Here is a 26002-nt window from a genome sequence, read left to right as displayed (position 1 = left end):
TACTAGCAAACACTGTAAAGCTTGTGGCAAATTCAACCACTCTGCTTGTGTTTGTCATTCATCAACGAACTAAGACCAATACCACTAGATGAGTGCTATGTATGCATACCACAGCAAAAGGGTGAGTGAATGTAGCCAATGTAGAGATGGATGACCCTGAACATACTTTTCTGCTTTCTCGCAAACACAGTAACCAGCCATGTGTGACACTGACCATTGGCTGCTTGGAAGTAGATGATCTCATACAGAAGCACCTGTCAATGTTCCAGGAGACAAAATGTTCAACAAACTTCAGGGTTGCTGCATTCTCTGCAAAGCAGGGAACACAAAAATTTTCCCTTACAACAATGACAGACCACCGATAGTTCTCGGGACTTTTGAAACGCTTTTCTCAATGAACAAATTACTGTATTCTGTCATATCTGGAGAATGTAACACACTTAGTTTCCACATAGCAACAGATTGTCACATGATTCTATCGCATATGCGATTCCTACACATTTCGAACTTCTTGTTGATTGCTTCACTGGTATTGGCAAACTGAAAAGTGTTGCATACAAGCTACATGTAGGCCCTAATGTGTCCCAGTTGTGCATCTATGGTGACGAATGCAGTTTCATGTCAGAAAGCAGATAGAGAAGGAGCTTCAGAGCCTACTTGACCTTGACATTATTGAGAAAGTTGGGCATGACCCTACCCCTTGGATCTCACCCATACTTGTCAAGAAACCCAGGAGCAAGAACCAGATTAGAATCTGCATTGATATGCAGTCACCAAACCAAGCCATTCACCAAGAAAGACAGTTGACACTAACGATTTATATCATAGAGAAAATGAATTGTATTAAACTCTTTGCTAAACTTGATCTCAATGCAGGCTACCATCAAATTAAGCTTGCAGGAGACTTGAGGTATCTTACAGGCATGTTGAACATTAGTGATGACATTCTCATCTATGGTCACAATGAAAGTGACCTTTGAGACATGCCTACATGTCTACAACGCCTTAGAGAATGTAACCTCATCTTGAACAAAGACAAGTGCTTGTTCAATGAAAGGAGAATTAAATTCTTCAGTCATGTATTCAGCAGTGAAGGAGTATCACCTGATGCATGGAAAGTTGAAACAGTTTGAAACACTGCAGTTCCAACAAATGTGCAGGAAGTTTGGAGTCTTCTCGGGCTCATCACATACCGTGGTCACTTCATTCTTGACCTCGTTATGTTATCTGCCTCCTAAGTGATCTGACAAAAGGGACCACCAAGTCGGAGCGGACTAGATCATACAAAAGGCTAAGCACCAGATCATACGATGGGTCTGAATTTTTAGATCAGTGGGTGGGCGCGATTGGCAGACCCAGGAGCAGCTGGGAAGCAGACTGCCGACCGCGATCGCCCCCTCACCGTAATTTCATGCTGGCAGGCCGATTAACGGAAGCTCAGCGCTGCCGGGGTGGGGATGGGAGGAGGGCGGGCACTGACAGAAAGCTCCCTAAAGACAGATAGCTGCATCTAGGAGCAGAATACCTGAAAAGCATTAAATGAAGTTTTTAAAATCAGGTACAAAATGTGCAAGCATCACAATCAGTCACCTGAACATATATGTTATAAAAATGCTGTCCATAGATTTTTATTTTTCTTTCATTTAATAACGGAAACCTCATCCTGTCCATGGATGAGGTTTCATGAAAAATTCAAAGTCTACTTGGCTAATTCGCCCATCAGCCAATCATAAGGTTGGACGGACCACGAAAAATCAGAGACAAACGCATCTTTAATTACCTTAATTGCCATCTTAATTGTCGGTGGCACGCTTCCAACGTTTGCGTGTGCCCGCTGACCGAAATATCATGCGTGCGCAGAATGATGTCAGGACACTCGCCCAATGTCATCTTGCACGATTTTGCATCTGATTAGGTCAGGCGTGTGCTCGCCCCCTGAGCTAAAAATTCTGCCCATGGTTTCAGCAGATTGCACAAATGCCTACTTCGACCCTGAGAAGACCACCAAGATAGTTTTAGATGCAAGGTTGGTTGGCTTAGGAGCAGTTCTCATGCAGAAAGACAAAACAGGTAATCCATCAATCATTGCGATGTCAAGCAGATTGCTAACATGTATAGAGCAATGTTATTCGCAAAGAGAGAGAGATGCACTTTCAATTGCATTAGGTAACTTACACTTTCATCTCTGCTTACATGGAAGTGAGTTTGAAGTAATAACAAATCATAGATCATTAGAAAGCTTTTTTAACAATCCACATAGCAAACTACCTACATAAGAACATAAGAACATAAGAAATAGGAACAGGGGTAGACCATCCAGCCCCTTGAGCTTGCTCCGCCATTCAATAAGATCATGGATGATCTTGTGTTTCGATTTCCACCCCTGATAACCTTTCATCCCCTTGCTTAACAAGCTTCTATCTACCTTGCCTTAAAAATATTCAATGACTTCACCTCCACCTCCTTCTGAGGCAGAGAGTTCCAAAGTTGCACAACCCTCTGAGAGAAAATACTTCTCCTCATCCCTGTCCTATAAGGGTGACCCCTAATTTTAAAACAGTGCCCCCTAGTTCTGGAATTCACCCACAAGAGGAAACATCCTTTCCACGTCCACCTTGTCAAGGCCATTCAGGATCTTGTATACTTCAATCAAATCATCCCTCACTCTTCTAAACTCCAGTGGAAACAAGCCAACCTTTCCTCATAAGACAACCCACTCATGCCAGGTATCAATCCAGTAAACCTCCTCTGAACCGCTTCCAATGCATTTACGTCCTTCCTTAAATAACTGCACACAGTATTCGAGGTTCGGTCTCACTAATGCCCTGTAAAACTGAAGCATAACATCCTTACTATTATGTTTAATCCCTCTCGTAATAAAGGTTAGTGTTCCATTAGCCTTCTTAATTACTTGCTGTTCCTGCATACTAACTTTATGTGACTCATGTACCAGAACACCTAGATCCCTCTGTACCTCAGGATTATGCAGCCATTCTCCATTTAAGTAATATTCTGCTTTTTTGTTCTTCCTGCCAAAAGTGAACAACTTCATACTTTCCCACATTAAATGCCATTTGCCAGATCTTTTCCCGCACACTCAACCTATCTATGTCCATCTGCAACCTCCTCATGTCCTCTTCACAACATACTTTCCTACCTATCTTTGTATCATCTGCAAATTTAGCTACCATGTCTTCACACCCCTAATCTAAGACATTGATGTAAATCATAAAAAGTTGAGGCTGCAGCACAGACCCCTGTGGGACTCCACTTGTCACATCCTGCCAATCAGAAAAAGACCCATTTATGCATACTCTCTGCTTTCTGCCAGCTATCGACTTCTTCTATCCATGCTAATATGTTACCCCCTATACCATGAGATTTTATTTTCCGTAATAACCTTTGATGTGGCACCTTATCAAATGCCTTCTGGAAATCCAAGTACAGCAGGTCTACAGGCTCCCCCTTATTGCTCCTTCAAAACACTCCAATAAATTGGTTAAACATGATTTTCCTTTCACAAAACTATGCCGACTCTTCCCAATTGCCTTGAGCCCTTCTATGTGCCTAGCTATAACCTCCTTAATGATCGATTCTAACAACTTCCCCATGACAGACGTCAAGCTAACTGGCCTATAGTTTCCTGTTTTCTGCTTCCCTCCCTTCTTGAATAGCGGGGTTATACTTGCTACTTTCCAGTCTGGTGGAACCTTTCCAGGATCTAGCGAATTTTGGAAAATTAACACCAGCACATTGACTACCTCATTAGCCACCTCTTTTAAGACCCTAGAATGTAGTCCGTTGGGACCCGGAGACTTGACAGCTTGCAGTTCCATCAATTTGCTCAGTACTGCTCCCCTAGTGATTTCAGTTTCACCCTCTCTCCCTTTAAACTCCTGATTTGCAGCTCTTACTGGATGTTTTTTGTATCTTCCATAGTGAACACAGAAGCAAAATATTTGTTCATTTCTTCTGCCTTTTCCTTATTATCTATTAACTGCCCACTGTCACTCTCTAGAGGACCAACACTCAGTTTACTTACTCTTTTCCTTTTTGAATACCTATAGAAACTCTTGCTCTCCATTTTTACATTTCTAGCTAGCTTCCTCTCATACACTAATTTATTTCTCCTGGTTAACCTTTTAGTCATTCTCTGCCGTTCTTTATATTCTGACCAATCATCTGTCCTGCCACTCATCTTTGCAGAGTTGTATACTTTTTCCTTAAGTGCGATGCTTTCCTTAACTTCTTTAGTCAACTGCGGATGGTGGGTCCTCCCCTTAGAATTTTTCTTTATAATAGGAATGTACTTATTCTGAATACTCTGAAATATCCCCTTAAATGTCTGCCACTGCTTCTCTATTGATCTATCCTCTAGTTCGCTTCGGCTGGCTCAGCTTTCATGCCCACATAGTTGTCCTTATTTAAGTTTAAGATACCAGTCTTAGACCCACTCTTCTCCCTTTCAATCTGAATGTAAAATTCAATCATATTGTGGTCGCTGCTACCTAGGTGCTTTTACTCGGAAGTCACTAATTAATCCTGTCACATTACACAATACCAAGTCTAATATGACCTGCTCTCTGGTTGGTTCCAGGACATGCTGCTCTAAGAAAATATCTCAAAAGCATTCTAATAACTCCTCATCCAGGCTACTACTGCCAATCTGATTTTTCCAGTTTATATGTAGATTAAAATCACTCATGATCACTGCCGTCCCTTTATCAGAAGCACACAATATTTTCCACTGGATACTTTGTCCTACACTATGGCTACTGTTAGGGGGCCTGTAGACTACTCCCACTAATAACTTTTTTCACCTACTATTCCTCATCTCCACCCAAACTGATTCTATATCCTGATCTCCTGAACCAAGGTCATCGCTAACTATTGCTCCAATGCCCTTTTTGATTAACAATGCTACCCAGCCACCTTTTGCCTAGCCTCCTATTCTTCTTGTATGTCATGTACTCCTCAATATTAAGGACCCAATCATTGCGTCCTGCAGCCGTATCTCCGTAATTGCTATCAGATCATATTTATTTACTTCAATGTGGGCCATCAATTCATTTACTTTGTTAGAGAGAGCTTTCGGTTTTGTCTTTTTGTTATCGCTATAACATCTAGTCTTGACCTTTGATGCATTCTTAGGTTTTTTCTCCCTGTCCCTTCCTGCCATTCTCTGACCCTCATTTCTCATACTACTATTTTGCTCTCCTGTCTTGACTTTACACCTTGAATTGCTACCTCTACCCAACCTTGATCCCTCACTCTTCTTGTTTAGTTTAAAGCCTTCTCAACTTTCCTAGTTATGCAATTTGTGAGGACACTCGTCCCAGCACATTTCAGGCATAAACTGTCCCACCGGCACAGCCCCCACTTTCCCCAGAACTGATGCCAGTGCCCCACAAACTGGAACCCACTTCTCCCACTCCAGTCTTTGAACCACGCATTTGTCTCTCTAATCTTATTTGCCCTATGCCAATTTGCACATGGCTCAGATAATAATCCAGAGATTATTACTTTTGAGGTTCTGCTTCTTAATTTGGGACCTAGCTCATCATACTGACTTTGCAGAACCTCTTTCCTAGTTCTACCTATGTCATCGGTACCTACACGGGCCACGACAACTGGATCCTCCCCCTCCCACTGCAAGTTCTTCTCCAGACATCCTGAACAGATGTCCTGAACCCTGGCAGCGGGCAGGCAACATAGCCAACTGGGCTCTCGCTCTTTGCTGCAGAGAATAGTGTCAATCCCCTCACTATACTATCTCCTGCTATCGCTGCATTCATTTCTGCTCTCCTCGCTTGAACGGCTTCCTGCACCACAGTGCCATGGCCAGTCGTCTCATCCACCTTGCACACCTCACTTTCATCCACACAGATTGTGAGCACCTCAAACCTGTTTGACAATTGCAAAAGGCTCCTTTACTTCTGTCCCACTCGGTCCCATTACCTGCCTCACTGACAGTCACATCCTCCTGTCCCTCACTGCTGACCAAATCAGATGATCCTATTCTAAGAGGTGTGACTGTCTTCTAGAACAAATTATCCAGGTATTTCTCTCCCTCCCTAATGTTGCACAGTGTCTGCATTTCGGCTTCCAGATCAATAATCCTGATCCGGAACTCCTCAAGCTGCTTACACTTCCTGCAGACATGTTTGTCATGGATCACCTTGGCTTCCAAAAGCTCCCACATCCTACAGCTGCAACATAACACCTGTCCCACCATTCTAACTTATGTTATTTAGTTAATTTACTTAATTACTGTCCTCCTAGGTATGCTACAATTTACTGCATTGTTAAGATGCATTTGAGGCAGTTCAGAGGAGGATTACGAGATTGACTCCTGGAATGAGTGAGTTGTCTTATGAGGAAAGGTTGGACAGACTGGGCTTGTTCACACTGGAGTTTAGAAGAGTGAGGGGTGATTTAATTGAAGTGTACAAGATCCTGAATGGCCTTAACAATGTGGATGTGGAAAGGATGTTTCCTCTTGTGGGTGAGTCCAGAACTAAGGGGCACTGTTTTAAAATTAGGGGTCGCCCTTTTAGGACAGAGATGAGGAGAATTTTTTTCTCACAGAGGTTTGTGCAACTTTGGAATTCTCTGTCTTAGAAGATGGTGGAGGCGGGGTCATTGAATATTTTTAAAGCAGAGGTAGATAGATTCTTGTTAGGCAAGGGAATCAAAGGTTATCGGGGGTAGATGAGAATGTGGAAATCAAAACACAAGAAGATCAGCCATGATCTCATTGAATGGCAGAGCAGGCTCGAGGGGCCAAATGGTCTACTCCTGTTCCTATTTCTTATGTTCTTACTGTGTTTATTGAATGCTAGTACCACTGACAACTAAAGGTTAGATGCTTCTTAATTACAAAGGTATGTGTTTTAGATGTTTATTTAAATTTCTTTAGTTTTATTGTTTTTTTATCTTTATTGTTTGATTTTAATTTTAAAGTTTTCAAATTTTGGCTTATCATTTTATTAGTTCTTTTTATTTATAGGTCTACCTTAACTCATCTGTCTTAAGTTGGTTTTTCACACACTGTCCTTTAGACTGAGCACTTACTGGCCAATCAACTTACTGGCTTCCTGTGACGTCACAGTTGCATTCTTCTTTTTCCCCGACTGCTGCCTCACAGCAACTGAAACAGTGAAACAGTAAAATAGTGCGCTGCTCAGCTCCCGACTGTCTCCTGCAGGTCCGCTCTGCTCTGACTCCCATCAAGATAGAGGCCTCACTCAAATCCCCGCTCTGTATTTATAGGTGCTGCTCAGCTCCTGACTCTCTGCCGCAGGTCCGCTCTTCTCTCACTCCCAGCAAGGTAGGCCTCACTCAAATCCCCGATCTGTATTCATAGGTGCTTTTCAGCTCCTGACTGTCTCCCACAGGTCCGCTCTGCTCCGACTCCCAGCAAGATAGGCCTCACTCGAATTCCTGGTCTGTATTTATAGACGCACCTCAGCCTCCGACTGTCTCCCGCAGGTCCACTCCGCTCCGTCTCCCTCGAAAGTAAAGCACTAGATACTCAAGAACTACAAAAGTACGAGATCCATGTTGAGTATCAGCCAGGCAAGCTCAACGCAGCAGACTATCTTCCATGACATCTGTTGTCAACAGCCAGTCCTACTAGTTGTGAAGAAAAGGTTGCTGACTAACATCTTAACTATGTAAACCTAAATGCAATGCCAAATATACTAAAACTAGCTGACACACTAAAGTGGCAACAAACAAGATGAGGCTTACAGCCATGTGTAATGGCTATGGAATCATAAAACTGGAAAGACAATCGAGAGGGTGTCTACAAATGAAATTGCTCACACACTACGAGGTTTTCACAATGTTCTAAATGAGCTCACTGTCAGAACCACAACTGGTCTTGTGTTACACAGCAACTGATTTGTTTTTCCACATATAGTGAGGGAGTGTGTTGTATTTATAGCACATGAAGGTCATTGGGGAATTTTCAAAACCAAACAATTCCTTAGGGAAAAGGTATGGTTCCCAGGAATTGACTGCATGGTAGAGCACAGAATTATTTAGTGTTTGCCATGTGAGGCAACCATAATGTCAAATGTTCTTGATCCTTTCAAGATGTCTGAACTAGCTGCAGAATCATGGATAGATGTTAGTGCTAATTCTGCAGATTTGCACACTGGTTTGTTGTCACTAATGATTACTGCAGATTCCCAGTCATGGAAATAATTACATCTACTTCAGCAGTATATGTCAGCAGAAAGCAGTCATCCCAAAGCTTAACCAGATTTTCACTTTGGTTGGAACCCCTCAAATGGTGAAGAGTGACAATGGACCCACATTCAACTGCGATGGGATTAGTAAAGTTGTGAACTAACTGGGCTTAACTCATTGAAAAATCACACCCCACTAACAAGAACTATTGGAGAAGTTGAGAGATTCATGTGTACCTTGAAAAAAGTGATACATACAGCTATAGCTGGAAGGAAGTTGTTGAAGCAAGGGTTGTTTCACTTTCTTTGCAATTACAGAGTGACTCCTCACTCAATTACTGGTAAACCTCCAGCTCCAGTCGTCATTGCACATCCTATGCTCACATGTTTTCTCGAGTTATCTCATAGAATTAATGATCAACGTGTACATGAATATGATCGAGAACAGAAGAATCGAATAAAAGCAAATTCAGACTGAAACTTGAAATTTAGAGCTGCACCACTAAAGCCCAGAGATAAAGTGCTTGTGAAATGCAATGGTCATGTTGGAAAGCAATTAAATAACGCCCTATGACATCCAACCAGTTCATGTGACCAACGGAAAAGGATCAATGATCACTGCTACTCATGAGAAAAAATGTCCACCATACTTAAATGATTATGTTATGAACAAAATTATTTTTAGCTGGTACACAAATCTTTTATCTCATTGTACATGACTGAATGCATTGTTAAATTAATACAAAAATTAGAATACAGAACACTGTAACATGTGAAGTTGAATGTTCAAGTTATGTTTAAGCTTATTGCTTTAACTTTTGGAAACAAACCACTGAAACACGAATGCAGTGCTTCTCATTTACTAAGTCAGGGATGGATGTAGTGTATTGAAAATTGCAACGTGCATTTTGTCCACTTAAGACTACCATTTATAAATAGCAACAGAGGGACTCTAGAAGGAGTATAAAGGAATCCATGTTTTAACAGCACACGCAATCCTGATTCTGAATGCTTATTACTGAATCTTTCAGTTCTTAATAGCTTATTTAATACCCAGAATTGACTGTTTGTCATTACCAATTAAATTAGCAGAGTAACCTTTCACATCAGTTATTGCTCAATAACAAAGTAAATGCCAGATATAATTAAGCTCTTTGTTGATGAATGGGGTGCCCAGTTTATTAAATATTTAGTGTTGTTTAATGTTTCATATGGTTGCTTTTGTCCCTTAAAGCAAACACTACTTAATACATCTCTGTTCGGTTGCCATAGTGTACTGAAATACATCAATGTCCGTACAAATCACATTTCTAAAGTGGACTGAGACTACAAATGTCTTTATGTAATAATAAAATGATATTTTTCACCTTATAAAATGATTACAGTTCATTAGTAATCTTTTCAATCCAATCTAGCCGGTCCTCTAATTCTTGAATCATCCAGGAATATCATTAGTTACAGATTAAAGAAACAACTCAATTTTTGATGGTGAAACCTATTTAGCCTTAGAGAGAGAGAAAGAGAGAGAACCAAACACAGTCACAAACTGTTCAACTTCATTCTGGATCACTAATACCTTTCTTTTTCTGTATTTCTGTACTGATATGGCAAATCTCACACTGGATCAATGCTGGTCAGAAATGATAATTACAAGAATCCACACTGCTGAGGGGGAACCTCACCCTTTGGTTGTGCATATTGAAAATGTTACCTTAACTCTGTTCCTCTCTTTATAGATGTTGCAAGACCTGCTGAGTATTTCCAGCAGTTTGTGTTCTATTTCAGGAAAGATATCATGGCTTTGGAAGAATTGTAAAGCAGATTCAACAGAATGAGAACTGGTTTGAGATATTTAATAGCTAATGGTATGAAAGGTGTTAAGAAATAGTGATAGTTTAAGTAAGTTATATGTGCATTTGGGTGTGTTAAGAATAAGATATATCTTTAATGTTTAAGTTTGATTTGTATTTCTGTAATTGTAAGCTAAGAAAAAGGGGAAGTTGAGTTTTAGTTTCACTTTAAAGGATGCCTGCATTTTAATAAAGATTTTATGACTCTTGCAGGGAAGTTAAATAAACACAAGGTTAAAAAACTGTGCTGTTGCCTAGCAACAGGGATACAGAGAGAGGGACCCACAGAGACAGAGAAAATAAAAAAAAACAGTTTCAGTTCAATTGAAGCCAGGATTCCAGAGAGGCCGGACAGCAGAGGGGCAGATAGCAAGTCCAAACTAAAATTGAAGCCAGCTGCTAGGAGACACTGGGCAGGAGAGGAAACTGCAGAATCCAAAGAAGAAAGTCCTCAAATCCAGGAGTGAAACAGGAGAGGTCCCAAGAGGACAGTCTAGTCAAAGGACGAGGACAGGAATCTGGAAAAGGTCCTGTTCTGTGGAAGTGAAAGTAAGGAGCAGAGAGGAAGACTCCAAGCTTCAAGCTTAAAGGGAAGAAAGCTGCAGGTCCCAGATTTAAAGAAATATACGCATGTAGGAAGCCAGAAGTTAGGAAACACTACAACATGCAAAGGGTGGTAAAAGTTTGGAACTCTCTTTTCCAAAAGTCAATTGATGTTGGATCAATTGTTAATTTTAACATTGAGATTGATAGATTTTTATTAATCAAAGGTATTAAGGGATATGGGACAAAGGCAGATAAATGGAGTTAAATCGCAGATCAACCATGATCTCATTGTCTGGCAGTGGTACAGACTCAAGGGGTTAAATGGCCTACTACTGTTACTAGGTTCCTATTAGCACCTTTCTATGAGCACTTACTTTAATTACCTGATCCTGCTCACTTCCAAGTAAACTTCAAACCAGCGGATTGCAAGTCCCACTCTTCCATACTTATGAGGGTCTATTTAGCTTTAGCTTCGCCAACAGACAGAGTTCGCTGGTCAGCTGGCCATTCCATGGTTAAGTGGGTGCCATGACTTAGAGATTCCGGCCTTATTTACATTCACCAGATGAACTGCTGAGTGCCAAACAGATGTTCTGACACAGCTGATCGGGTTCAACAAAGGTGGGCAAGAGCTCCCGCCAGGAATCTAAGTTACAAGGTGGAGGGGGTTGGGGGGGAGGGAGGCACAGATGCTGTGAACCCAGAGAGCAGGGTCCCAGAATGGCGGTGACCCAGGTTGTTTTTGTGAACCCCAGAGGTACTTTCGTGTTCCTTTCAGGCCCACAAATATAATTCAAGGCTGGGCTTTTTCTCTTCCACCATCCCTGGAATGTTTTGAAGGCTTTGACTAGTTTTTACCTAAAATGGGCAATCATGGTTTATTTAAATAAGATGACCCCAATGTTCAGGTTAAATGGGGCCTGTCAGCTGAAACAGTGAGGTGTTATGGGGACCTAGAGAGAGGCCCCTTTCAAAATGGCATCAGCGGCATTGCAGGTGGTAAGAGAATGAAAGTTGTTACTTCCCGATTAACACCAAGCAAAGGCTGTGAAAAAGCAACCCCATGGTGATGAAACACAATTGCAGGTATTTGGACTCTTTCTCTATTTTCTTGACTTTTTTCTGCTGTTAAATAAAACGTAAGTTATGATGACTTAGGTTTTGCATTAGGAATAATGGCGCAACTAATCGTGATCATTATTATTTGAAGTAAATTGGAGAGAAATTTCTGCACAATTAAACCTGGAAACACAGATTTTGCTGCCCAATATGCTATGCTTCTCCACAGGCTGTGCTGTAACAGATTTTGCTGATAGACTTGGCACTGAAATTAACCTAATGGTGCAAAATTGTGAAACTTTTTTTACCGAATAAGCATGGCAGAAATGTAGGACTGGTGTATTCAGGAGTAAGTAAATTTCTAATGGCATGAACCATTATAATTACTGATGAACAAACTCTGTGGCACTGAAACTTTAATTTTATAAGTGTTGAGTTTCATTCCTTCAGAATTTAACTAGTGTTGAAGATTTAAGAAAAAATAAAAATAAATCTTGTTGGAGAGGGTATCATGCTGGGATGGATCTCTAAGTGGCACAAGTTGTTGCTGAAAAGTTTGGTAAAAATTTGTGGCCACCTGTCAGTGGGATGAATGGTGAGCACTGTTCCACTGCTGCTGACACCAAAATTTAGGATAATATTATACGACTCATCACATGTTCTCACATGTGCTCAAAACTGGGCATCCATGGGGCACTGGGGATCATCAGCAACAGCAGAATTGCATTCAACCACAATGTAATGTCATGGCCCGGTAATCCCCTGCTGTACCATTGCCATTAAGCCAGAGGATCAACCCTGGTTCAATGAAGAGTGCAGGGGGGGCATTCCAGGAGCAGCACCAGGCATACCTAAAAATGAGTTGTCAACCTGGCGAAGCTACAACACAGGACTACTTGCATGCCCGCATGCATCAAGACCTGAAAAACAATGAGCCTTGGCCTGTTAAGTGCCAAGTAACATTTGCGCCACACGGTGCCAGGCAATGACCATCCCTACAAAAGAGAATCTAACCATCTCCCCTTGACATTTAATGGTATTACCATCACCAAATCCCTCACTATCAACATTCTGGGGGTTACAATTGACAGAAACTGAACTGGACCAGCCATATAAATACTATGGCTTCAAAAGAAGATCTAAGGCTCAAAATTCTGTGGCTAGTGTTATGGACAGGGATGAAAGAGCAATGAAACCCCATTCTCTTCCCTTACCTTCCATAATCAGGGTGTTTTTATAAAAAGGAAGAGGTGTGCGTTTCTTAATCCCTGAGAGTGTGAACAATTCGAATAACCGACAGCAAGCTTTTCATGTGTTTAAATAAAGAGGATTATTTATTCACATGTTCACCCTCAAAATATAATGCTACATCACACACACACACACACAGACACACACACACAGATGAAAATACAGTTAAAGAGAATAGTGCACATTTACAAGTTATAAACAAAAGAATAGTTCGTAATTCATGTGATTGGCTCATCTTGGAAAATGCATGGTGCAGGCCTGGTGAAGAAGAGGCTTTTCACTCCTAGTTAGTGAATTTAATAGCCAACGTCAAATATCAGAGACATTGCAAGATTCTCTTAAAGCGATGGACTTTATGCAGGTCATGAAGTTAGTTACTTGCAGCTTTGTTACCAAGAGGTTGGTTTCCTGTATTGGTGGACTTAAAAAGGAACAGGTTTGGAGACTTTATGATGTTGCAGCCCCAGGACTTAAGGCATAGGTGTTGCTGCCCTCTCTGCTGCTGTTGTTTTTGCAGTTGTTGCTGTGTCATGTAAACACTTAAAGATTAAAAGGAAGACCAACATGGTTGCCTTACCATGTGCTTTCTCACAGTTCCCTTTTCCAAATATGCTATTGTGCTTCAGTGGATCAACCACAACCTGGGCTATTGTTTGCAGACATTCACCCTGGCGGTTTGAGACAATCATTGCCCTGGTTTCAGAATGACCTATTCAGTTCAGGAAACACCTTTCAGATGGTTTCAGCAGATGAGTAGTGACACTTCTTAGTCTGGGATGTGTCCTTTTATCCTTTTGAGACAGTTTGATAGTATAAATCCACAGACCAAGTGAAGTGATTCTTGGTGGCCATCTTTTGCAGCATTTTAATATCAATTTTTAAAAATCAGTTCCAGGACATTCCACACTGATTACATCTAATCTTCTAAAAATTATGGATGGGACATGCCTTTACACTGCAAGACACGAGTAACTCACCATCTGACTCCGCAAAGCCTGTCCGCTGTCTATGAGACACAAGTCAGAAGTGTGGAAGAATATCCTCGATTTGCCAGGATGAGTTGCAGCTCCAACAATACCCAAGAAGTGCAACATCATTCAGGATAAAAGAACTTGCTTGGTCAGCATCCCATCCACCAATTTACACTTTCACTCCCTCCACCACCGACACACAGTGGCAGCATTGTATACCATCTACAAGATGCACTGCAGCAACTCACCAAGGCGGCTTCAACAACACCTTCCAAATCTGCAACCTCTACCATCTAGAAAGACAGGGGAAGCAGGTACATGTGAACACCACTAACTTCAAGTTCCCCTCCAAGCCACACACCATCCTGACTTGGAACTATATCGCCATCACTTCACTGTTTCAGCAGCACTGTGTGTTTACCTGCACAAGGTGAATTGCACCGGTTCAAGAAGGTGGCTCGCCACCACCTTATTGAGGGCAGTTAGGGATGGGCAACAAATGCTGGTCTTTCCAGCAATGCCCACATCCACGAAGGAAGACAAAACAAAAAAAAAATCATGCTGTGAAGCGTCAGGAAAATATAATAATTTTCACAATGTTATTGGAATTTATTGTAAGGTAGGAGTAGTGTGTTTGTGTGTGTGTGTCTTAATTGAATTAAATACAGCTGGTCTGAAAGCTTTTATATATCATGAAGAGAAGCTAGGTTTGAAATGTTAAATAGGAAAACATGGCTGAAGTTTTCGAATGTGAGGTGTAAAAGAAAAACTTGCATTTTTAGATAAACCAGAGTAATTTGAATTTCAAAACAGGTGGTGCAATGTTACACTTAGCCAGAAGAAGCCAAACAGTGTGTTTATTTTTCGCAAAGCTTACTGATAAAATTAGTACTATGAAAGATTTTTATTATTAGGTAAGTAGAGTTGAAAAGCCATATTGGACTAAGGAGATTTACATCAAAAAGGGAGAAACCTGTATAAAGGAGATGAGGTTTTCCTACAAGAGAGGGGGTGGTCCTGGACTTAATTTTAGGGGATGAAGCCGGGCAGGTGGTAGAGGTATCAGTGGGGGAGCATTTTGCAGATAGTGATCATAACTCCATTAAATTCAAGGTTGTTATGGAAAAGGACAAGGTTGGGCCAGAAATCAGAGTTCTAAATTGGGGGAAGGTCGATTTTAATAAGATCAGATATGATTTGGCCAGAGTGGCCTGGGAGTAGCTACATTTAAGTAAATCTGCGTTAGAGCAGTGGGACTCATTCAAGAAGGAAATAGGAAGAGTACAGGGCCAACATATCCAGTAAAGATAAAGGGTGGGACCAACAAATCCAGGGAACCCTGGATGTCGAGGGATATACAGGATTGGATAAAGAGAAAAAGGGAGGCTTATGGCAGATACCAAGGGCTCAAAACAGCGGAAGCCCTAGAGGAGTATAGAATGTGTGGGGGGGGACTTAAAAAGAAAATTAGGAGAGCAAAAAGGGGGCATGAAAAATATTGGCAGGTAAATTAAAGGAAAATCCAAAGTTATTTTACAAGTACATTAAGAGTAAGAGGATAACTAGGGAAAGAGTAGGGCTTATTAAGAGCCATAGTGGTAATTTGTGTGTGGAGACGGAAGATGTAGGTAGGGTTCTAAATGAATACTTTGTGTCATTGTTCACAAGTGAGAGCGATGATGTGGGTATGGAAATCAGGCAGAAGGACTGTGATATAATTAAAGAAATTAGCATAGAAAGGGAGGTGGTTCTAAGTAGTCTGGCAGGCTTAAAAGCAGATAAATCTCCAGGTTCGGATGAAATGTATCCCAGGCTGTTGATGAGGCAAGGGAGGAGATAGCAGGGGCGCTGGCAATAATTTTCAATACCTCTCTGGCCACAGGATAGGTGCCAGAGGACTGGAGGACAGCTAATGTGGTACCGTTATTCAAGAAGGGAGGAAGGGATAAACCAGGGAACTACAGACCAGTCAGTTTAACCTCAGTGGTGGGAAAAACTATTGGAAGCAACTCTGAGAGACAGAATTATTCTACACTTGGAGAGGCAGGGATTAATCAAGGACAATCAGCATGGTTTTGTTAAGGGGAGGTCATGTCTGACCAATTTGATTGAATTTTTCGAAGAGGTGACCATGTGTGTAGATGAGCGCAATGCATTTGACGTAGTCTCCTTGGACTTCAGCAAGGCATTTGATAAGGTCCCGCATGGGAGACTGATAACGAAGGTAAGAGCCCATGGGATCCAAGGCAATTTGGCAAATTAGATCCAGAATTGGCTGAATGGCAGGGAGCAGATGGTGATGGTCAAGGGGTATTATTGTGACTGGATGCCTGTGTCCATTGGGGTTCCACAAGGATTGGTGTTAAGTCCCTTGCTGTATGTGGTATATATAAATGATTTAGACTTGAATGTAGGAGGGTTGATCAGTAAGTTGGCGGATGACATGAAAATTGGTGGGGTGGTAAATAGTGAGGAGGAAAGCCTTAGGTTAGAGGAGGATATACGCAATTGGCCGGGTGGTTAACAGTGAGGTTGAGTATCTTGGGCTACAGGAAGATATAGACGTGATGGTCAAATGGACAGATAAGTGGCAGATGGAATTTAACCCTGAAAAGTGTGAGATGATACACTTTGGAAGGAGTAATTTGACAAGGAAGTATTCAATGAATGGTATGACACTAGGAAGTTCTGAGGAACAAAGGGACCTTGGTGTGTGTGTCCATAGATCTCTGAAGGTGGAGGGGCATGTTAGTGGGATGGTGAAAAAGGCATATGGGACACTTGCCTTTATCAATCGAGGCACAGATTACAAAAGTAGGGAGGTCATGTTGGAGTTGTATAGAACATTGGTGAGGCCACAGCTGGAGTACTGTGTGCAGTTAAGTTATGAAGAGAGTTTGGATAGACTTGGGTTGTTTTTGTTGGAGCAGAGAAGACTGAGGGGTGACCTGATCGAGGTGTACAAGATTATGAGGGGCATGGACAGGGTGGATAGGGAGCAGCTGTTCCCTTTAGTTGAAGGGTCAGGGGACATAAGCTCAAGGTGAGGGGCAGGAGGTTTATGGGGGATGTGAGGAAAAACTTTTTTACCCAGAGGGTGGTGACAGTCTGGAATGCACTGCCTGGGAGGGTGGTGGAGGCGGGTTGCCTCACATCCTTTAAAAAGTACCTGGATGAGCACTTGGCACATCATAATATTCAAGGCTATGGGCCAAGTGCTGGTAAATGGGTAAATTAGGTAGGTAGGTCAGGCGTTTCTCACATATCAGCACAGACCCGATGGGCCGAAGGGCCTCTTCTGCACTGTGATTCTGTGATATAGATGGGCTGGTCAAATGGGCTGATCAGTGGCAAATGGAATTTAATCTGGATAAGTGTGAGGTGATGCACTTGGGCAGGACAAATAAGGCACAGGAATACATGATGAATGGTAGGACCCTTGGAAGTACCGAGAATCAGAGGCACTTTGGTGTGCATGACCCTTATGGTAGCGGGACAGGTAGATAATGTGGTTAAGAAGGCATATGGGATACTTGCCCTTATTAGCCGAGGCATAGAATATAAGAGCAGGGAGGTTATGCTGGAACTGTATAAAACACTGGTTAGGCCACAGCTAGAGTATTGTATGCAGTTCTGGAATCCGCAATATAGGAAGGATGTGATTGCACTAGAGAGAGTGCAGAGGAGATGTTGCCTGGGCTGGAGAATTTTAGTTATGGGGAGAGATTGGATAGACTGGGATTATTTTCCTTGGAGCAGAGGAGATTGAGGGGGGACATGATTGAGGTGTATAAAATTATGAGGGGCATATATAGGGTAGACAGGAAGGAACTTTTCCCCTTGGTGGAGGGATCAATAACCAGGGGGCATAGATTTAAGGTAAGGGGCAGAAGGTTTAGAGGGAATGTGAGGAAGAATTTTTTCGCCCAGAGGGTGATGGGAATCTGGAACTCACTGCCTGAAAGGGTGGTAGAGGCAGAAACACTCATAACATTTAAGAAGTATTTGGATGTGGACTTGCGATGCCATGGCAAACAAAGCAATGGGCCTAGTGCTGGAAAATGGAATTGGAGTAGTTTGGTTTTTGTTTGACTTTTTCTGTGCTGTAGACCTCTATGACACTATGACTATGACTCTATAAGGTTATGTGAAAGGGAAAGGCATTCTAAGATCTAATAAGTGTGAAAAGCCTCCAGCCTCTAAGCCTCAAGTTGTTGCCTACACGAACTGAAATGAAGAAAATTCACTTTGAATTCGACTGTTCAGGGTATCGTGTTACTTTTCCAGGGCCTTTTAAAATCTATGGGCAGCATTTCCTCCAGTCTGTGCAGGCGGGGAGCAGGGTTTCCCTGAGCCGGGAGTGCGCTCTTTCGCGCATGCGTGTGAAAGACCGCACAGGACTCCCTGAGGCAAAGTGCTGCCTCAGGGAGATCGGTGGAGGTTGTAAATATTGTTGGAAGGGTAGAAAAAAAATTCCTGACATGTCCCCTCATGTGACACTGTCACATGAGCTGGGACATGTCAATTTATTTTATTTAAACATTTCATACACATTTTAAATCCCTCACGAAACCTCATCCCGCCCATGGATGAGGTTTCATGTTTTTTCTGAAGGCCGCCTGGGCTCTTTGCCTGCCCACCAACCTTAAGGTTGGACGGGTAGGTCCATTAATTGGTTTAATTACTTATTTAAAGACCTTAAGTGGCCACCAAACTGAAAATCTAAATGACACAGGGTGACGTCGGGACGCACGCCCGACATCATCCCGTGTCATTTTACATGTCGGCGAGGGGGCCCCTCCCCCCTGCTCACCGACCGGAAGATGAAGCCCCATGTGTTTTACTGTTGTCTTAATGGAGATGTAACTGGGAGTTTGATTAACTAGAGGAGCTAGGAGTTGACATAATAATAATTTGTAAACCTATGTATGTTCTTAAAATCTTTTTTTATTAATAAAGGCTTAATATAGTTTTGTAAGAAACCTATAAGACTGGGTGGTCTTATTACTACTGAATTCAAGGCACACATCCCGAAATAAATACAAATTGTACAATAGCTGTGGCAGTTTCAAGTTTCACTCTGGGATTTGAACAGCTCAGCATTTACCAACCGCTGTGCCATAACAGAAGACTAATGGTGGGCCAGACAAAACCAGCAAGGGATGGCTAAAATAAAAGAGGGAAAAATTAGTATTGGAGAAAACTAGCAAGAAATATGAAAACAAGCAGTAAAAGCTTCTATAAATTTATTTACAGGAGTAGCAAAAGTAAACATCGGCCCCTTAGAGGATGAGACTGATGATTAGTGATAGGAAACAAGGAATACAAATATTCTGTATTTGCCTTCACAGTAGAAGACACAAAAAGCATCCCAAGAATAGTGGAAAATCAAGAGACAAAACAGAGGGAGAAACTTAAAACATTCACAATCACTAGAGAAAAAGTACTGGGAAAACAATCATTTAAGGCTGTAATATAATCTTCAGGTTTCACTGGTATTCACATGTTGCTGCAGCTTTGCTCTGTGTTTCTGACTGGTGTGGTCAATTGAATTACTTCCTTGTAAAACATCTATTCTCTAACATTTACGCTGTCAGTAACAGTATTATCAATGATGGAGAAAGCAAGACTTATCTCGCCATCACCAGATGACAGCACAAGGTAGTGCTGATGCTTTTACTGCTAAGAGCTAGGAGTGTCTGATAGATTACCTGTGGCAGTGTGACAACATTGTCCAGTCACTTCTCCTCTGCAAACAATACCAAACTGGTCTTGTGACATTTCTTCCAACTGTAATGAATCACCAAATCTTCCAAGATCTTAGTTCTGTTTACAGAATGATTCATTTAGTTTGTAAAGAGTGCCCGCCCTGTCCCCACCCCTATATCTCCTGATATGTATCTCCCTCTCCCTACCTCTCTCTGCCAGACAGGGTTGATGGTGTTAAAAGTAATCCCAGTGCGTTTCTCTTGCCCATGATGCGGTAAAACAGGGAAGATGCTGTGTTTTCCTGGCTGGATGGAAATCTTCAGGTAAGGATCAGGATTGAAGAACATCCCTTTCTTCAGACCAACAGCTTGAAAACCTAACCAAGGCAAACAAAAATATTTATAAATATATAAAGGCATTATATTTGTCCAAGAAACATCAGAATTTTACTTCAGTTTACTTCCACAGTTTAGGGTCAGCAGTTGTGAATTTTGAAATATTTGAGGCCCAAGACATAATCATGATGTTCACATAAACATCATTCACAAATTAGCATCATTGGAGAGCTGAAAACATGAGCAGCATTTAACACTGATGATCAATTTACAGTTCACTACATTTTAGAGTTTCAGCACAGTGAAACAGGTCTTAAGGAATTCTGTCTTGATGAAGAAGTACTTGACAAGCTATTTTTTCTGTGTGTACAAACACATGGTAAGATGATGTATATAGGATCTAAATATATTACTTGCCCATTGTTTTTTGATTTAAAGAACAAGAATATAAGGACAACATGCCTGAAAAGGGACAGATGAAAACCATATTTGTTAACCTGATTTAAACTCAGGTTAGGAGATGACCAAGAACAGATGATGTCTATTCCCAAGTTGGCAATTAGGGACCTTCTCCATGAATCCTGTCTGCTGGAAACATGCATTTCTGAACTTTATACATTCCTTTTTGCTCTGCACACAGGCCCTTTGCTAAAAGCCCAAACAGACAACACCAAGGAGATTTCTTTCTTGGCCTGAACGTTTGGGCCTTGCCGAGGTTGGGAGCTGGGACCAACGCGGTCCAAAAATAACAGCGCCAGCCAGCATGCTGGTTTCTTGACTCCAGTCCTGGCCCTAACCATTTCTACCAAGGCACGTTCAGGGTCAGCAGGGTTATCTGCCCCACCAAGAGGCAAGTGCCAATTAGGCTATTTAGGAAGCCGACTGGGATTTTCCAGTTTTTTTTAACATTTACAGGATGTGGGCGTCACTGGCTAGGCCAGCATTTATTGCCCATCCCTGACTGCCCTTGAGAAGGTGATGATGAGCTGCCTTCTTGAACCGCTGCAGTCCCTCCAGTTCCTGACCTAACCAGGGTGGGGGGGGTGGGGTCTGTGAGGAGGGATGGGAGAGCGCAGTTTAGCTGCCTGGAGGTGGGGCATCTCCCTGGCCAATCAAATGGCTGGCAGCTCTCCAGCCCCAGCAGTGTCACCGGGGATGGGGTAGACAGGCTAGGTGGGCAGGGGAGCCAGAGGAGGGAGGGGGGATAACCTTGGCGGGGTGGCGGAGGCAGGTTCCTCTGATGGGCACATGGGGCCTGTTCATAGAAATTACTGGGGCTAGTTCATATGAGTTACGGGTACTAATCTATCCTATGAGCTATCCCAATTAACCCTCATAAATTACCCTCAGTAACTCCTATAAATTACCTTAGCCTCAGCACAAGGCAAAACATTAACCCCATGCGATTTACAAAATTCAGATTATCCCCTGATTATTTTAAAAACATTTTGCCTTCACCTTCAGAGAAATTTTTTTCTCCGAGCAGATTTTCTGAACTGATAAAGTTTGGTAAAGCGAGTGAGCCAATGAGTTCTGCTTCTTCATTTCCATTAGGCCAAGCACTCAAACTGAGCGGGCCCCCTGGATTCTCTGGTTATCCAATCAGAGCATTCAGACCAAATGGCCAATCAGGGGACTGAAAGGCGAACAAATCAGGCTAGTGAAAAGATTTCCATTACCAAACTCTTTTGGGAAAGAAAAGTTCACACCCAGGAGCAGGCCGAGGAGGCCTTCCGATCTGCTGACACTGCCCCTCACCATTGTACCACCACCATCCCACCCCACCCCCACCCCCCCAGCCTTGGCAAAAACGGTTGGCATTGAGACGGGAAACTAGCATGTCAGCTTGCTCATTATTCTCTCAGAATAAAAGGCAGGCCATTTAAGACTGAGATGAGAAGGCATTTCTTCACTCAGAGGGTGGAGAATCTTTGGAATTCTCTGCCCCAGAGAGCTGTGTAATCACTGAGCATGTTCAAGACAGCAATAGATAGATATCTGGATACTAATGACATCAAGCGATATGGGAAGAGCACGGGAAAATGGTATTGAGGTAGATGATCAGCTATGATCTAATTGAATGGTGGAGTAATCTCGATGGGCTGAACGGTCTACTCTGCTCCTACCTTCCTATGTTTGCACTGGGTTGTCACAGATCAGGACTGTGGAGCTGAAGTGCATATAAAACTTGAGGAGCAGCCCCCGCAGATAATTAAAGAGGGGCTGCAACCTTGCACAGCTATGTACACGAGGAATATGAAATCCTCACGGCCTCAAAAAATGCAGATGGAGCGGGAGTTCGCGAACCCACTTAACCTGTTATCTCCAGGGACAGGTCCATGCAACACCCTCCATGCCAAATTCCTGATGGAAAATGGGAGGTCTCCTGCATAGAGTGCCCTCCACTGGGGACCTCACCTCCTCCGGATGGTAGGACAGAACACCACGGAGCAAGTCCGCTTTTTATACTTTTTTTTGAGTACAACAATTAAACAAATGAACAAATTAGCTAATTAACAGCAGTCCACTTTTTATACCATTTTGACCAACAGTTAAAACAAATTAACTAATTAACTAATGATCAACCCCTTAAGGGGGCACTGGAACTAAAAAAACAAAAGCTTCAACAGAAACTTAACAATTTAAATTAAAATGTATTTTCCGAGGTATATGACGCCCCTAAGCAGGCCTGAGTCAACTTAGCTTCTGAGAGAAGATGAGACCGGGTGTTTTCAGGCTATAGGTAGTCCATTTTTTTAATGCTCTTTTTAAACCAATAAAATAGACTAATAAACTAATTGACAGCCGCTTAAAGGGGCACTGTAACAAAAAGACAAAACTTTCAAGAAAACATATCAAATTAAATTAAAATAATGTTCCCGGCTCTGCGAAGCACTCCAGTCCCTGTGGTGCCGATCGGACACAGAAGGCCTCAAGCACGCTGCTTGCTCCCTCTCCAGGGACACCTGGGCCTAAATGTGGCTGCCATATGACCCCATCCATGGCCCACTGCCTGAACCTGTTAATGGCCGCCTTGGCTAGACCTAGGAGCAGACCCATGAGGAGGTCCTCCAATCTGTCCGTCCCCCTCTGCAAAAGTTGGCTAAAGATCAGGTGCGTGGGGCTGAAGTGCAGCCAAAAATTGAGGAGCAGCCCCTTCAAATAATCAAAAAGAGGCTGAGACCACTGGCAACCTATAGCCTACTTTTTATGTGCTCTTTTGATGAAAACATAAATCAATAAAATAAACTAATAGAACGGTTGACAACCCCGATGGGGCACTGTAAAAGAAATAAGACTTTAAAAGGAAACTTATCTAATTAAATTAAAATGGTGTTTCCAGGCCTGACGATGCACTCCAGCCCCCGCAGTTCCCACCTGTCACGGAAGACCACAAGTGTACCAGTGGCCACCATGTGCTCCCTCTCTAGGGCCACCCAGCAACAATCAGAGCTACAGAAGAGGGTCAGACAGTCGGGCTGGACAACCCCCTCAACTGCCCACTGCCTAGGCCTGTTAATGGCCACCTTGGCTGGGCCCAGGAGCAGGCTTACAAAGATGTCCTCCTCCCTCCCCGCCTGCACCCTTCCCTCATCAAGTGACCAAAGATCAGGAGCGTGGGGCTGAAGTGTGACCAAAATTTGAGGAGTAGCCCCTTCAAATAATTAAAAAGGGGCTGCAACCACTGGCAGCCTCTCGTCCACTTTTTATATTCTCTTTTAAGAATAACCAATAAACAATTAAACTAATTTAAGGAGGCTTCAGCCCTTAATGGGGCACTAAAAGCAAAACAAAACGTCAAAATAAACTTAGCCAAAATATCATTCCCAGGGCTGATGAAGCATTCCAGCCTCTGCGGAGTCCACCAGTCGCAGAAGGCCACACGCATACCAGTGGCCACCAGATACTTCCTCTCTAGGGCCACACTGCCGCAAACATGGCTGCAGAAGAGGGACGGACAGTCAGGTCGGATGACTGCCTAGACCGCCCACTGCCTGGATCTGTTAATGGCCACCTTAGCCAGGGTTACAAGGAGGTCCTTCTCTCTCTCCACTCCACTCCACTCCATCCCAGGCAACCAAAGATCAGGGCCTGGATTTTTCAGGCGGCGGGCAGGCTCGGCGAGAGCTGGTGGGGGTGATCGCGGAGCCAATCGCCACCCGTGATCGGCTGCGCATCACCATTTTACGCGGGCAGGCCAATTAAGCCCGTCCAGTGTAACACATGACCAGTAGCACTCAGCGCTACCTGTGTGGGCACGGAGCTGCCTCAGGGAGATTGAATGGATAATGAAAGAATTAAATAAATGGGTCAAAAATTTATCTAAACATGTCCCCTTGTGTCACATGAGATGGGACATGTTTTTATTTTTAGGGAAAAGTTTTTATTTATTGAATGAAAGCTTGAGGAAACCTCGTCCCACTCGTGGATGAGGTTTCCTAAAAAACGCGAAAGCTGCTTGGCGTTTTCGCTTGCCCGCCAACCTTAAGGTTGGATGGGCAGCGATAACAATCACAATAATTACTTTCTTAATGGCCTTAATAGGCCCTTTACATTTTGGCTGCGTCAGCTGCGTGCCCGCCAAATGAAATATTGCGGGACTGCGCGATGATGTCGGGACGTCATCTGCTGACTGTAACATCCTGCCCCAGGAGCGTGGCGTTGAAACGCAAGCAAAATTCATGGAGCAGCCTCTTCAAATAATCAAAAAGGGGCTGCAGCCTCCAGCAACCTATAGTCCACCTTTTACATGTGCTCAAGGTACTTAATTAATCAATCAATACCCTCCATCTGTTTATCCTTAAGCTTAACAATGCAATTAAGTTAACATTAACAGCTAGTAGGATCATAGAATCACAGAAAATTTACAGCACAGCAAGAGGCCACTTGGCCCATCCTGTCTGCACTGGCTGAAAAATGAGCCACCCAGTCTAACCGTTATTTGGTCTGTAGCCCTGCAGGTCACAACACTTGTGGTGCATATCCAGGCATCTTTTAAATGAGTTGAGGGTTTCTGGCTCTACTATCCTTTCAGACAGTGAGTTCCAGGCCCCCGCAACCGTCTGGGTGAAAAATTTTTTCCTCATCTCAATCTTCCTGCCAATCACTTTAAATCTATGCCAGCAAGTCACTGACCTCTCTGCAAAAGTAAATAGACCCTTCCCATTCACTCTATCCAGGCCCCTCACAATTTTGTACATGTCAATCAAATCTCCCCTCAGCCTCCTCTGTTCCAAGGAGAACAACCCCAGTCGATCCAATCTTTCTTCATAGCTGCAAATTTCCAGTCCTGGCAACATCCTCGTAAATCTCCTCTGTACCCGCTCTAAAGCAGTTACATCCTTTCTGTAATGAGGTGACCAGAACTGCACACAGTACTTAAGTTGTGGCCCAACTAATGTTTTATATATACAGTACTGGTGTCTTTAGAATTGATGTTACAATATTAGTGTGATACGTACATATAAGGCTCAAATTTTCAGTTTTAGTCAGTTAACTGGCAGAGAGCATTAGACACCCATTCTCCGATCAGGGAGGATTGTCAAGCCTTTGAGCTTGATGCTCAATTTTATCTTGCCAGTAAGCTGCAAGTCCAGAACACGCATCCTCCCACAGTTCTGGGCCAGCAGGTAAATTCTTGGGTTGGGGTGATGGCGAGCAATAGACAGAGAGCCTGGCCACAAATGACCGACAGTACTTTCACGGAACCAGGAGGCGCATTCCCACCAGAAAGTGAGGAGAAAATTCAGCCCCAAGGAATTTTCTTTCAAACAAATCCCTCACAGCCATTATCTAATATAATGAGTAATATTTGGCAACTGGATACATTAAAAAAATAAATGCTAGTACTTAAAAGCATGAGAAAGTCTGGAAAAATAAAAGGCTGTTTGGTTTACCATACCTACTTTTTGCACAGCCAGTGCATAATTTAACCTGATCATGGATTCTGCCACACTGTTTAACCTCCAAAGAAAAGTCCTCGAATATTTTTCTATACCTCTCTAAGCACATTGGGTGAAATTACACAAAATCAATCTACACTTAGTGCTCAAGCTTAGAATTATAGAATCCTAGCATTTTACTGC

At 42.7% G+C, this 26002-nt stretch overlaps 1 protein-coding gene across 1 annotated transcript in view; it reads right to left on the bottom strand.

Annotated features, from left to right (window-relative positions):
• The window catches only part of LOC144678727 (E3 ubiquitin-protein ligase HECW1-like), a 676338-nt gene that overhangs the window by 342617 nt on the left and 307719 nt on the right, over window positions 1-26002 (bottom strand). The window contains exon 6 of the mRNA XM_078538571.1: window positions 19788-19957. Within this exon, the coding sequence (XP_078394697.1) occupies window positions 19788-19957 (170 nt within the window). The remainder of the gene's footprint in view (window positions 1-19787; window positions 19958-26002) is intronic.

Source organism: Cetorhinus maximus, chromosome 3, assembly GCF_964194155.1.
Source record: "Cetorhinus maximus chromosome 3, sCetMax3.hap1.1, whole genome shotgun sequence".
Classification (NCBI taxonomy): domain Eukaryota; kingdom Metazoa; phylum Chordata; class Chondrichthyes; order Lamniformes; family Cetorhinidae; genus Cetorhinus; species Cetorhinus maximus.
Note: the sequence above shows the minus strand (reverse complement) of the source record. Positions and strands in the feature narration are given on the sequence as shown.